Here is a 14,811-nt window from a genome sequence, read left to right as displayed (position 1 = left end):
GGTGTTCTTTTTATATTTTTTATTTAACATGATCCTTCATAAAACCGCTGGACTAAGAGCATGTGTATTAGAGGGACTATTAGAAAGTTGCTTAGCATTAATATAATACTTTTTTTGGGTTTAAGGATAATTAAGCAACTTTTATCATCAAATGTTGCATTAGAGGGATTGTAAGAAAGTTGCTTAGCAATAAAAAATTAATATTTTTTTTATAAAAATTATTAACTTAATCTTTAATTTAAACATTCATTACATATTAAACAAGATTATAGAACAGTACATGAAATTATTAAAATTCAAAATACAGATATTTGAAATATAAAACTTGTAGTTCTACTCTTGAGAATTGCCAAATTTGTTCCATATATTTTCAACTAGGTCTTTCTTTAAGCGAACCCTAAAAAAAAACGTACCTTCACGATTCGATGGCCCAAGCCGCCGGAAAACCGCCGAAATCGTCATCGATTTGCTCCGTCGGTGAATCGCCTCCGGTCGCCTCCAAAATCGCCTAGGAAGAGACCTCTTGATTTTTTTTTCCAGAAATGAGAACTTCTGACTCGATTTTTTTACCCCCACGCGTTTCTCTATAAAAAATTTCCCCCACCAATACAAAACTGCCACGTCATTTAAGGCTCACCACATGGGTCGACCCATAAAAAGCTTAAAGAAGGGCCGACTCTTTTTTTTTGGGCCTCAATTACATTATTTTATCCATCTTTATTGTTTAGCTACCCATTTTAAAATGCACAATCAAACCCTACAAAATGTAAAATTAACCAATTAATTTCCAAACCAAAACATGTAATTTTCTGCTGATAAAAATCAGCTAAACATATTGTCATGTTAAATCCAAAAACTAGAAGTTGATTACTTGATTTCAATGTTAGTGTTAGGGAAAAAAACGACAAGAATAAGTGCACTTGTCATGTGCATATCAAATTATCCTGTTTCCTTAAAGAAATTCGAAGACAAACCCAAACGACGACTTCGTCATTAGTTTCGGTTCTGTCCAAAGCCAAGGCTGTAAGAATTTACCCTTATGGCCCACAAGAAAGTAACAACAAAAGTCAAATGAATTAATCCAATAAAGACGCATAAATGCATGGGCAAATACGTAATTTTGATATAAATAACGCTTACCACAAATCGTGGTTCTCTTCATGCTCGTACACACTTTTATTATATTTCTTTTCACATAAAGAGAAAGCGAGAGAAAAGAGTTTTAAAAGTTCAAAGATATCAATCATATTCATATATGTAAATAAAAGCTTTTTGTAGATTTATACATTCTTCTGTGAAAAAAAATATGATTGTTGTCTGACATTGAGAACAATAGAAGAATCGGAATTTCTCTCTCTGTTTATTTGCCAGAATCTTATCATTTTTAAAGTATTTTCTATTTATTACAGATCTACTCTTGGATTTCGGATTCTGCTGCAATCGGGAAGCAAAGGTGCTTGATTTGTTGAAACTCTGGATATTTTCTCGGCAAAAACAGGTTCCGAAAATTTTATAATGATTTTTTTTTTCCTTTTTCTGTGGTAGCGGGATTTCAGTTTTTGAAATTTTCCGTGAAAAATAAAAAATTTATCGGGAAAAAGTTTGAATGATTTCACTTTTTTTAATTATTTTGAATGAGTTTTTCGGCGGAAAAATCAAACATTTTCTCAGGAAAATTTGGGTTTATCGAGGGGATGATGAAACTGATGCTTTAGCTTCGATTTCAATTTCCTAGAAATCTGATTTAGAGAAGCTGAGATACTTAAGTTTTAATCCCCTCTTTGATATTCCCGAGAAAATCTTCGATTCTGTATTTAACAACAAAATTTCTTTTTTTTTTCAGTTCACTATGCTCTGAATCTTGTAAAAAGATGATTCAAATGGACGGTGGCGATAGGCTTAGAGTGACGTTACTAGATCGAATATCAACGGTGGAGACTAGCCGGAGCTCACTAACAGGATTAACTCTGGAAGCGATTCTAATGGCTGATAAAAACGTAACCTCGCCGCAACCACCGCAAATTGCGCCGCCGCCGCCGCCGTCGTCGAGAAACCAATCGAATCGGTCACTTCTCGATGTAATGCAGAGAGAGCACCGACACGACCATAGCCACCGAGATAAAACCGCTTGGAAAAGTCTCCGGCGACTCAAACGAAACGCCGCTGCTTGGATCTCGGCGAATCCTATTCCGAGTTCGAATAATACGCCTATCCTTAACCGGGATAACGATAGCCGCCACCACCGACTCGGTTTCAACCTCTCCAACTCCGAAGGAGGACAATCTGAGTTTAACGGAGCAACGACGGAGGGGAGGATCCGGTTAGGAGCAGTGTTGGCGGAGGAGAGAGCGTTGTCGGCGAGGGAAGAAGAGATTAGGACGGCGACGACGATGGAGATTCAGCCGGCGAGGATGTCTTTGATGGAGTTGTTGGAGGAGAACGAAGGGCAAATGCGTTTGGTAGGAGGAGAGGGAGAGGAGGAGGAGGAAGAGGAGGGAAGAGTTAGGTGCGGCGGAGGAGGAGGAGAAGCGGCGGAGACGACGGCGGAGATAAGTTGTTGTGTGTGTATGGTGAGAAGCAAAGGAGCGGCGTTTATACCGTGTGGTCATACGTTTTGCAGGTTGTGTTCGAGAGAGCTTTGGGTTCAAAGAGGAAACTGTCCTCTTTGCAACACTTCCATTTTAGAAATTCTTGATCTTTTTTAGGCTTCTTTTTTTTTCATTTATTTATTTTAATGGATGATCATATGTATTTTAGGTTGTTTTCTTTGTTGTTGTAATGTGTTATCGTTGAAAACTGAAAAATAAAATAAAAATCTTTTTTCTCTCGGCTCTCCATGGAAGTGGAACCCTTTTTCTGTTTGTGATTTGGAGAAATTTGATAATCATTAGATCAAACTATATTACCATTAATCATTAGATCTACTAGTGGTTTTGAGAATGAGAATTCAAGATCACTATTTAAATTCTATTTACACTTTAAATGTGATATTATTATCAACCAGTAAAGATTATAACCTAAAGATTCAGAACTTCCACGGTTTACACTAAAATAATATATTTTCATTAATCATCAACATCGTAGACAATAAAGTACATGAGTTCAATGGAGTTAGTGATTGAACATTTGCATAATTTGCAAAAGTGATAATTAGGTAGTAACATATTCCTAAACTCTTTTTTTTTTTTTAACACCAAACTCTCTTACAAGTAAAATATGGTTATCAAATTAACCGAATGAGTTGGAATAGAGAGAGAGAAAAACGGCTTTGATGATTGTACTTATAACATGTGTTTTTTTATAAACTAATAAGCTGTATCTGAATATCTCTGATGTGTATGGACGAGAACAAATAAGTGGTCGGGCTAGACGTGAACAATCCTCCGACTACACTTATGGTTAACGACAATCACCTAACTGAGAGATTCACTGGTTAACCAACTCTTACCTGTCCTCTGATCGTGTCGTTATTTTAAAATTTTGACCCACAATTTGACCCACAATTATGTACACTCAAAATTTTAATAAATGATTTAACGTTTAACGTTTAATGTCATTATCTATAGGTAAAACCTTTGTCTATGGGTTTGGCATATTTAAGCTTTCTTATTCATGTTAGTTAATTTTTTCCCTGGATTTGATTCGGAATCAACTAATTAGAAAATTAATACACACGGGTTTTGTATCAAACCGAAAAATATCCGGTTCAGCCTCCGGTTGGATAATAAGATCTTCTTACCCCAAAACTAGGCCCATAACGAGAAGTCCTAGGCTTTTTTGTTTTTTTTTTTTTTCATTTTCTTACCATTTTTTTTCTGAGGGAAAAAAAACAAAAAGACACAGAAGAAATTCGTGGAAACGTCACAGACGAGATCTAGCACGAACCCGTAGTGTGGTGTAGAGAAAGAGAAGAAGCAGGGAGCTTCAAAAAACCCTAGAGATTTTTGTTTTCCATTTGCAGAAGACGTCGAAGAAGGAGAGGATAAGATTTAGCCACCCCACGCACGCTCGAAGATGAACATTTTCAGATTAGCAGGTGATATGACTCACCTGGCCAGTGTTCTCGTCTTGCTTCTCAAGATCCACACCATCAAATCCTGTGCCGGTATGTACATTTCCCTCTGTTTTCTCTCCGGAATTTGGCTGATAACATCAGATTGCGATCATAGTTTAGGTTAATTTTCTCGATGTTTGTTCGATTCGCTTCTCAAAAATTGACGTTAGATCATCTGATTCTCGCTCGGGAATTCAAATGTAGAAATGACGGATCTAATTCTATTTTTGGTAGTAATCTGGTTGCCGAGTTTAATCCTATTACGATTTAGGAGAGACTGTTCTCGAGCTTCGTTTATCCATGGAAAAATTCAACTGGTGAAAGAGAAATTTGAACGATTTTGAATATCGATTGGTTTGGTTACAATCATTTCTCTATGTCGCTAAGCAATAGCACATTTAAGAGATCAGCTATGTAAAAGCTCTTTGTGTTTTTGAGTTATGAGAGTAATTCAAATGCGTGTTTTGTGGTTAATTTGCAGGTGTCTCGTTGAAGACTCAAGAACTCTATGCCATTGTCTTTGCTACGCGCTATTTGGATATTTTCACGAGCTTCGTGTCTCTCTACAACACTTCTATGAAGTTGGTGTTCTTAGGAAGTTCCTTTTCTATTGTTTGGTATATGAGGTATCATAAAGCAGTCCACAGGACTTACGACAGGGAGCAAGATACGTTTCGTCATTGGTTCCTTGTGCTTCCATGCCTACTCTTAGCTCTTGTGATACACGAAAAGTTTACCTTTCTTGAGGTTAGTCTTGTCAAAGAAAGAGCTCTTTTGTTTGACAGGCTGATACTTTTTTTTTTGTGTGTGTGTGTAATTGGTATCTGCTTTACAATGTCTTAGGTACTGTGGACGTTTTCATTGTACTTGGAGGCTGTTGCCATATTACCTCAGCTTGTCTTGCTGCAAAGGACTAGAAATATTGACAACTTGACCGGGCAATACATATTTCTCCTTGGGTACAACTTCGTTTCATAAATTCTCTTTACTTGAAATGAATCCTTGCTTCTTCCTCCCACTGAACCTTTTCTAGACGGTTCCATAATTCAGTTTGATGATCTATTTCCTATTTATGTCACGAACTGGATTCTAAGGACTATTTGTGCTATAGACCATTGCTTTTCATTGTTTATTGTTCCCCTGCCAAACTTTATGGCGTCAAATTCATCTACAGCTACCCTCTAAGTTTCATACTTTGTTTGAAATACCAATATTATCATCTTCTTGCAGGGGGTACCGGGGATTATACATCCTCAACTGGATCTACCGTTACTTCACTGAGCCGCACTTTGTTCATTGGATAAGTATGAACTCTCTCTCCCTTAACCTTCCTCACTGTTTTACATGCATCACAATTGAACCCATAAACATCTGTTTGTATATCATGCTAACTCGATTAGTTTTTGTCAAGTTATATGACCCTTCTCATTGCTCCATGTACCTTAGCTCGTAAGGTCAGCTAAAGTTAGTATTTAGACTTCAATAGATACATATGCGTACCTTATTTGCTACACGAATATTGTAGAAAGCATGGTGGTTCTCATACCGAAACACTCCCGTCAACTAAATTATTCACATTTGGCACTACCTATTGTTGTGATTATGCTTTGTGAATCTGATATTTTCAATTGGAACTGTGTGATATGATGCAGCATGGATCGCGGGGCTTGTTCAAACATTGCTCTATGCCGACTTCTTCTACTACTATTTCCTAAGGTAAACAATTACCTCATCTTCTCTTCTTTGTTCCTAACTTTATTTTTTTCCCAACTCTGATTCTTTTTTTATTTGTTTGTTTTATGTTTGCAGCTGGAAGAACAACAAAAAGCTTCAATTGCCAGCTTAGATTTCCAAAATTTTCGATGCTTGGAAACCCTACGGATTCAATTTGGATGTTTACCAGTTTACTCCGTTGGTGGTTTAATAGAGGAGACGAGCATAGATATGTAAAAACTCCAGCGATCTAACTTATTATATTACACTCTTTTTTTGTTTGGGAACTTTATTCGTGTCTCAACTTTTTGCTCGAGCTAGTGTTATTACAGGACAGTAAAAATTTCCATTACAACGAGAAGATGTGAAACATTTTTAATTTGGGGAAATGTGATAAAAAAACTTTTAATAATTTGGAGGAAATTACATCTCTATTTGATGATAACATCTAAAAAAATCCAGTCTTAAATTTGTATTTTCAAGAAATCAAATACCAATAAGAGAAAGCACAATTCATCTAAACACCATATTCCAATTACATCAATTTTTCTATGGACTCAAGTCAAATACTTGAGATGTTAGTACCTAAAGTCGATCGAATCAAATGGTTTCTCATATAAGCTATTGTTGTAGAAGAGAGCAACAAATCGATCACTACAACTTTAAAAAAGAAAGAGAGAATGGTGATGGGCATGGGATAATAAGAATATCGTGTAGGAGATGTATAGAGAATTTGATATGACTCTAATTAATCTTTTTGTCTCCTTCATATCTTTCATGTTTTCCACTTTTTTCAACTTATTAAACCAGAGGCTTGTATATGTGCAACACTATAGTAGTTCCTTACACAAAAATCAAAGCAATATGGAATATATGAGAATATATGGTGTTTTGGTTGCAGTAGCGTTATTGATCATAGTGGTTGATGCTAGGGTTCGCGGAGGGAGAGGAATCGAAAAATACGTTACTTTTGGTCAGAACTATGTTGTTAAGTGGGGTCAAGGTCATGTTTCCACACTGCACTCTGGGCAAGAAGTTGATCTCTACATGGATCAGTCTTCAGGTTTCTTTTTGTTTCTTCGTATAAAATTATAAAGACAAGACGTTGTCTAATGGCCAAAAGACCTTATTAGTACCCAAGAGAGTGTGACATATTGGTTTGTTCGAGTGGATAGAGAATTCATGTCGTAAATCAAGTTTCAACATCTACGAAAATTTGTTATGGTTCATTTTTGGTCACTCTACGTTTAAGTGACAAGAATATCCTATTTTCTACATGTCTTATATATTAGTCAGGGTTTCGCCTCAGATCTACCTCGAAGAAAGCTTAAATTAGGACACAATATTTACTAACAAAAGTCGTTTAATGGTCATTTGGTGTGTAATTTGTTGTTTCAAAGATGAGAAAAATCAGAATAACGTATGCTAAGGAGTCCCTTGAGCGAGCAAAGAAATGCAAGAAATGCAACGGTGCGATATCCTATTGGGATTAGAAAAAAAAACTCATTTACTTGTCAGTATTAGGTCATTATAAATACAAATTTTAAAGGTTTGTATTATTCATCACACGATAATTGAAAGAAAAACTCTAAAAATCGGATATTTGCCTCAATACATTTTCTCTCTATGGCTTTACGTTTTTTCTTTTCTTTTTTTTGATTCGATCCAATTTAAATACTAAGTGAAGGCTTTTACATGAAACAGGTGCTGGGTTTCAGTCTAGAAACCTCTACGGATCAGGTCTCTTTCAAATGAGAATCAAAGTGCCCGGAGGAAATTCTGCCGGCGTCGTCACCGCTTTTTACGTTTGTATTCTTGATTATATATGCATACAACATGCGTAGACTAATTTCAAAATTTATATATATTTGTAACTAACTATCTATATATATGTAAATTAATAATGACAGTTGACTTCGAATGGAGGTAATCACGATGAGATTGACTTCGAGTTCTTAGGAAACAACGATGGAAAACCGATAACGTTGCAGACAAATGTGTTTGCGAATGGAGAAGGTAACAGAGAAGAGAGGTTTCATCTGTGGTTCAACCCCATCAAACACTACCACACTTATGGGATTCTTTGGAACCCTTACCAAATTGTGTACGTTATTACGATACTTTCTTCTTACTTTTATCTCCTGTATAGTATTCATTTCATGCATGGCAAATGATATTTTTTTTTTGTTCAATGCAAGAATTCAATATTTTGAAAAAACAAAATTCTATAAACATTTGATAATTCAAAATGGAAAAATATGTTTTTTTCATTTTGCAATCTTATAAGTGTAAGTATATATATTCAACTAAAACATCATCTTATTTGAAAATGAGAGCATTTTATAATCTCATTGTAATTAGTAATCACAGCTAAATTTTATTATAATTATAATAATTTGTTTTAATAAATACCAAGAATGAGTTGATCTAGTGGTTAAATCCTTTGATAATCGAAAATGTAGAGACTCAAGTCACCAGTTTTATAGGAGGGTCTGCTCTCCATAGGAGGGGTCTGCTCACCAGTCTATGGGATGGGATGTATGATCTATGCGCCCTAAATCTCTTAATTATAAGAAAATATATAATTATGTAGACAGCCGAATTTCGACAAAAAATGAATGGCAAAATCATAAATAAAGGAGCCAATTTTTCCGCAGTTGATTTGATACAAATACAATAACAGGCATAATGTGTAATTTGCTTCTAAAAAGGTAAAAATGTGTATAATTGGGGGACAAATGAAATTAAATATGAAAAAAAAAAATTGGACACATTTTCACCCATTTGAGGATATTTTGCAAATCAAGTTTTCACATAGTCACTTTTGCCAATTCGAGCTAAAACAACTCGTCATATAGTACATGTTCCATATAAATAAAACCAAATAGATGAAATGATGGTCGTATGATGATTGATAGGTTTTACGTGGACAACATCCCAATAAGAGTCTACAAAAACGAAAAAGGAGTAAGCTATCCATCAAAGCCTATGCAAGTAGAGGCCAGTCTCTGGAACGGTGACGATTGGGCGACTGATGGCGGTCGAACCAAAGTTAACTGGTCATACTCTCCTTTCATTGCCCATTTCCAAGACTTTTCCGGTCTCTCCGGCTGCTACATAGACGGCCGGAGTAATGATGTGGCCGCTTGTGGATCCTCTAACTATTGGTGGAATGCAGGCAAGTATCAAAGGTTAAGCGGATATGAACAAAAAATCTATGAGCATGTGAGGAATAAGTATATGAACTATGACTATTGTACCGATCGCAATAAGTACCAAAGTCCTCCTAGAGAATGTTATTGAAATAACATTACGTTAATTATAGAGGATTTTTAAATCTTCTTTTTATAAGATAGGTAAGTTTATAAGGAGTTTATATCTCAGCTGAGAATGTAATGGTGTATGCTCGAAATATTATAGGATGATTTGCATAAGATCAATAATATGCATGTATCTTTTTTTTTTTGTTTAAATAGACTTCAAAATAATTCTGGATTTTAATTTAAAAAATCGTATTACTAAAATAACAAAGAAAATAAATTTATTTCCTCTATTTCTAAAAATATGATTTTATAAAAATTTTAAACATACAAATAAGTGTTTTTATCAGTTCAGTTTCGTAATTCAGTAATTTAGTTCGGTTCAGTACAGAAAAATCTAGTCTTTAAATAAATATTTTTTTTTTTCGGTCGAAAAAGAAATAGGTTTAAAACTCTAAATAGGATCATATTTTTCAATTCTGTTTTAGACATTTTTCTAAAATCAAATTATAGTGTTTAAATATATTTTTCTATATGATATTTAATTAAAAAAATTAATTTAGAAGTTATTTTTTTTTTTTGATTTCTGGTTAATTCAGTTTTGGTTTGGATAAAGCTTCTTTTTCTTCATTTTTGATTTAAAATCAAATTATACTTGACTGCTAAGAAGGATAAACAAAACTGAAAATGTTTTCAGTTGCTATGTCTTTTGTCTACTCTAGTCGTATACTGTAACCGCCTTGTATGTTTCGGTTTGCTCAAATAAATTGGTTTTGGAGAAGTTATCGAACCAAACCAATTGTTGACTTTGTCTTTGTTTTCTTCGAATTGGTCTGAAGATTCGGTCTAGATTTGGTTTGGAAGGTAACAGAACAATTTCTCTGCATGTTACATCGGACTCTTCTGTGTCCGAGACGCCTCAAATCTCTGCTACACGCTAGTCAATACAAGCGGCACGTCGCTCAGGTCCAAGCTTTCGTAATCACTACCGATAATTTACTTCATGGAAGCTCAGTTGCTCGAGATCTCGTCTCTACTTATGGACGAATCGGCGAGATCTCTCATGCCCGTAAGTTGTTCGACCAATTGCCTCACAGGAGTGTCTCTGTTTACAACTCCATGGTTATGGTGTATTCCCGTGGAAACATACCAGAAGAGGTTCTCAGACTTTACGATCAGATGATAGCTGAAGGGATTAAACCAGATAGCTCAACGTTCACAATGACGATCAAGGCGTGCTTAAGCGCTATGGTTTTAGAGAAAGGAGAGGCTGTGTGGAGTAAAGCGATCGAATTTGGGTATCAAAATGATGTCTTTGTATGTTCATCTGTCTTGAATCTGTACATGAAATGCAGGAAAGTCGAGGAAGCGGAGATTCTATTCGGAAAAATGACGAAAAGAGACCTTGTTTGCTGGACAACAATGGTGACAGGGTTTGCACATGCTGGTAAGTCGTTGAAAGCAGTTGAGTACTACAGAGGGATGCGAAACGAAGGGTTTGGTAGAGATGGGGTTGTGATGCTTGGTCTCTTACAAGCTTCTGCTGATCTCAGGGATCCGAAAATGGGTTGTTCTGTACACGGGTATTTGATCAGGACAGGTCTTCTTCCTATGAATGTTGTAGTTGAAACCAGCGTGGTTGATATGTATGTAAAGGTTGGGTTTTTAGAGCTTGCTTTAAGAATGTTTAGTAGGATGCTGTATAAAACCGCGGTCTCGTGGGGGTCGATGATCTCGGGTTTTACTCAAAACGGGTTAGCCAATAAAGCCTTTGAAGCAGTGGTGGAGATGCAGATACTTGGGTTTAAACCGGATCTTGTGGCTCTTGTTGGTGTACTTGTGGCGTGTTCGCAAGTCGGGTCGTTAAAGACAGGTAAAGCAATACATTGTTACATCTTGAAAATACACGTTCTTGATCCAGTAGCTGCAACTGCTCTGATGGACATGTACTCGAAATGCGGCGTGGTTTCATGTTCAAGAGAGATCTTTGAAGGGATAGGAAAGAAAGACTTGGTTTGTTGGAACACAATGATATCTTGCTACGGTATCCATGGAAACGGTGAAGAAGTTGTATTGATGTTTGTGAAAATGACGGAATCAGAAGTAGAACCCGACCACGCCACATTTGCTTCCATTCTCTCTGCTCTTAGCCACTCTGGTCAAGTGGAACAAGGCCAGCATTGGTTCAGGGCCATGATAAACAGATATAACATCCAACCTAGCGAGAAACACTACGTTTGTTTGGTCGATCTTTTGGCACGTTCAGGGAGAGTAGAAGAAGCTCTTGACTTGATAAACTCTGAGAAACTTGACAATGCTTTGCCTATCTGGGTTGCTCTTCTCTCAGGATGCATCAATCACAGGAATCTATGGGTTGGGGAGATCGCGGCTAATAAGATTCTCGAGTTGAATCCGGATAGCATTGGAATCCAAACGCTGGTTTCTAACTTCTTTGCAACTGGGAAAAAGTGGAAAGAAGTGGCTAAAGTGAGGAAGTTGATGAGAAGTGGGGACATGGAAAAAGTACCAGGCTACAGTGTGATCGAGGTTAATGGACAGCTTCGAACGTTTCTAATGGAGGATCTGAGCCACCATGAGCATTATCACATGTTGCAAATGTTGAGGGATTTGATTTCTGAGATGAGAGATGTATATGCATCAAAATCTGATTGTGTGGGTAGTTATCTGGCCTCCTAATTACTGTTTGGTTATGGTAGATAATAAAGATCACTTATAGAGGTAACTAACGGTTTAGATTGATTTTGGATCGTCGGATTATTTTTAGAACATAAATCGTGGCCACTAAATGAAATTTTCAAAAAAAAAAAACAAAACCTTTGTTCCTAGCAGCACCTACTACTATTAAAACTAGAAAAGAATCACAAAGACATAATTAACAAAGAAACCAACGACGTCGAGATCTTAAAAACTTGGAAACCAAACGATTCAAGGAGATGAAATTAGCTGTAAGCTACAGTTTTTTCAACTTTTTTATATATATAAAGATCAAACTTTCTTCTTTCTAGTTTCATGATCTTCTAGTTGCTCTGATAGGAAGAAGAATTCGAGGGAAATCTGAAACGGAAACTTGAGCAGCTCTTTAATACTTCTCTTAAACTAGCAGTTCCCAATGAACAGAAAGTTGAGCCCTTAGTTAAAGCGTCAAGTGTTCGAGATCGAATATTTGAAGATTATCAATGGTGCTCCATTTTTTTCTTTGCTTAAGAATATGAAAGTTCCTTTCTTTTTTTTAGTTTGATTAAACTCTTTTATTCATCATACTGTTTTGTTTGCAGTAACAACTAACAATGCAATGAGTTTATGTTGCGTCATGATACAAAAGGGTCCAGCTATTGCACAGGTTTGGTTTTTTTTTTTCTTGTGAAAACTGAATCTCCAAAATTGGTTACTTGACTTTGAAGAAACCGTGTGTTTCATCGACCTAGTTAATTCTTTTTGCAGTTTGGCATGCTTATTGAGTACTTCTTTCCTGGTTCAGATAATGAGGCTGTGACAGATATTGGCCTCTAAAAGATTTACAGTATAAGGACCGAAGCAATTCAGTTTCTAACTTGAGATGTCAATCTCAATAGTTGCTTTACAGACAATCAAAATTCAAAAGCCAAGTTTACCGATGATCCTGTCTTTAAGGAAAAGGCACAACGAGCTGTGGTTTGTCTACCGGTGAAACCACAGCTGCATTTTCCTATTTGAAAGTGTCTCAGTATGCAGCTGCAAGATCTAATCTACTCACAAATCTTGGTTAAAGATTTGTGAAATCAGCAGAACCGACTCTGCCAAGGTTATTCAGCGCCTTCGAGTTGAGCTAGAAGAAAAGGTAAAAAGGAATATCGCTGGACATGTAATAATATATTGTTTGATGATGTAACATACATAAACAAAAACGGTATGATCCAATATAGTTTTTTAGTTTATTTTTCGACCAAGGTTTTTTTTCTTTTTTTTTTCGTTTATGGGAGAATTCTCTAGATAAACGCCATTAATATGAAAGATTTGCTCGAATTGGTTAGGTCAATTAGATAAGTGCAATAGTAATGAAGAGGAGATATGGTGGTTGGCTAAGTATATGGCACCCATTGTGTACACTCTAACAGAGCATTGATTATATAATTTAATTTTGTGTTGACAAATTGTAGAAGAACTAGTATTTAAGCGAGTCTATTCTCATCACCATTTCGTCAATACAACAAGCTTACAAATTCTCAAAGTACATTTTGTGAGCAAACAAGTAATATCAATCAAAAGATGATGAAAGGCAAAGCTGTGATTTTAAGTGCTCTCGTAATGAGCACAAATTCAAGTAGAAGCAGCCTGCTGCCGGTCCCTGTGGGAAAGAAATAGATATTCTGCTTGCCGTTTTGCTTATCTTTCTATTGCATATTGTGCAGAATTTTCTGGATGCAAAATCGTTGACGGGAAATGTCCTCCAGGATATGATTATGAGATTCTCGAAAACTCTGGTAAGTTGATTTCTTTTTGGTGCTTTATTAAAATTTATATATGTTAAAAATACATGGTGAATCAAGACTTCATTTTTTTTAGTGTAAGTTGCATGATTTTTTTTGACTCAAGGTGATACTGCTCATGAATACTGCAAGTTGGGATGTGCATCCTCTGTTTGTGGTGCCTTATTCAATCTCCAAAAATCTGGTAAAACAAAAATCCCCAAGCTCGATCAGTTTATAACTAGTTGAAATAATAGACAAGAGAATAATATAACCCATTCTTATACTGTTTCTGTTACTAGACGCAAGTGAAATTGTGAAAGGAGTGGCTGAAGAATGCACCAAAGCATGCTCTACTCTATGCACCAAGGGCTTTGTTAAGACTGCTGTTGAAACCTCTAAACAAGCATGATCCACAAAGATACCACCTCCAAGTTTCAGAGTGTTGGTTTCAATAAGTGTTGGTTTTTAATTTTAGCAACAATTATCCGTCTATGTGACAAAAATGCTAGAGTATGATGATGCTAGTATTTTAATAAATTGTTTTTGATTTGTGTATGTATCGTGCTATCATCTAAATAAAGAATTATGTGTGCATGCTTCTTCTTGATCATTTCTATACTATTATTTAAGTAGATATTTTTTAAAATAAACTTAAATGTGTAAGTTATTACATGAAATGTCATTATAAATAACAAAATATAATTGAAAGAAGAAACAATATAGCTGTCTTTTGAGATTATGTAAGAAAATTTGGAAAATAAATATTTTTCATTAAAAATATTATTTATTAATTAATTTCTTGATTATTATTTATATATGAAAATAATAACAATTCATCTACATATTAAAAAATATATATACGAACTTTTATAATATTTTTTATTATAATTTATTACATTTCATTTGAATATATAAAAAAAGTTGAAAAGTATTTTTTTTAATTTATAAGTATTAAACACCATAAAATTAATTTTTTGTAAGAGTTTATGGACTGACCACTTAAAAAATATCTATTCAAAATTTTATAATATTTTTCATTAATATTTTTTTTTAATTAAGTGAAACTTACATTTAGTCTAAATGTAATACATCAGAAATTACACGTGGAACATAATGATAAGAACTATATTTGGTATTAAACGGTAAAGCTGCCTTCCCAAGTGTGTCCGCTGCTTGATTATTTTCCCGGTGTGTCCAAACAAATTCTATATTTTCAAACTTTCCTTTCCACTTCAAGATTTCTCTGATCCAGTTGTGACTTCCAAAGTTGAGGGTTTCTTTGTTGATCAGGTTTACTAGGTTTCTGCAATCTCCT

At 35.2% G+C, this 14,811-nt stretch overlaps 5 protein-coding genes across 6 annotated transcripts; all 5 read left to right on the top strand.

Moving 5' to 3' along the window:
- Positions 1-1,154: 1,154 nt before the first annotated feature.
- On the top strand, positions 1,155-2,786 carry LOC18013534. 2 transcript variants are annotated; one of them, XM_024153790.1, is made up of 3 exons: positions 1,155-1,257; positions 1,410-1,498; positions 1,844-2,786. In XM_024153790.1, exon 3 carries the CDS (start codon positions 1,872-1,874, stop codon positions 2,703-2,705), a length of 834 nt encoding a protein of 277 aa, XP_024009558.1. In that variant the 5' UTR covers positions 1,155-1,257; positions 1,410-1,498; positions 1,844-1,871; the 3' UTR covers positions 2,706-2,786. The 2 variants fall into 2 exon arrangements, with proteins under 2 accessions (XP_024009558.1, XP_024009557.1); XM_024153789.1 differs by having other exon boundaries at positions 1,207-1,498.
- A 1,040-nt stretch (positions 2,787-3,826) lies between these two features.
- On the top strand, positions 3,827-6,110 carry LOC18013533 (ER lumen protein-retaining receptor B). Its single transcript, XM_006418613.2, has 6 exons — positions 3,827-4,105; positions 4,536-4,801; positions 4,898-5,013; positions 5,285-5,358; positions 5,707-5,770; positions 5,864-6,110. The coding sequence occupies exons 1-6, from the start codon at positions 4,015-4,017 to the stop codon at positions 5,898-5,900; spliced, it is 648 nt and encodes a 215-aa protein (XP_006418676.1). The 5' UTR covers positions 3,827-4,014; the 3' UTR covers positions 5,901-6,110.
- A 521-nt stretch (positions 6,111-6,631) lies between these two features.
- Positions 6,632-9,070, top strand: LOC18013673 (xyloglucan endotransglucosylase/hydrolase protein 3). The gene is made up of 4 exons (XM_006418612.1): positions 6,632-6,830; positions 7,472-7,572; positions 7,678-7,871; positions 8,686-9,070. Exons 1-4 carry the CDS (start codon positions 6,632-6,634, stop codon positions 9,068-9,070), a joined length of 879 nt encoding a protein of 292 aa, XP_006418675.1.
- Positions 9,071-9,899: 829 nt separating this feature from the next.
- LOC18013672 (putative pentatricopeptide repeat-containing protein At3g25060, mitochondrial) lies at positions 9,900-11,753 on the top strand. Its single transcript, XM_006418611.2, has one exon. It carries the CDS (start codon positions 9,913-9,915, stop codon positions 11,722-11,724), a length of 1,812 nt encoding a protein of 603 aa, XP_006418674.1. The 5' UTR covers positions 9,900-9,912; the 3' UTR covers positions 11,725-11,753.
- A 1,543-nt stretch (positions 11,754-13,296) lies between these two features.
- Positions 13,297-13,929, top strand: LOC18013671 (thionin). The gene is given in 4 exon segments (XM_006418610.2): positions 13,297-13,334; positions 13,336-13,508; positions 13,621-13,698; positions 13,796-13,929. Coding segments are annotated over 4 exon segments (399 nt in total). The 3' UTR covers positions 13,906-13,929.
- The last annotated feature ends 882 nt before the right edge of the window (positions 13,930-14,811 follow it).

The sequence above is a fragment of the Eutrema salsugineum genome, unplaced genomic scaffold (genome assembly GCF_000478725.1).
Source record: "Eutrema salsugineum unplaced genomic scaffold, Eutsalg1_0 scaffold_4, whole genome shotgun sequence".
Taxonomy (NCBI): Eukaryota; Viridiplantae; Streptophyta; class Magnoliopsida; order Brassicales; family Brassicaceae; genus Eutrema; species Eutrema salsugineum.
Note: the sequence above shows the minus strand (reverse complement) of the source record. Positions and strands in the feature narration are given on the sequence as shown.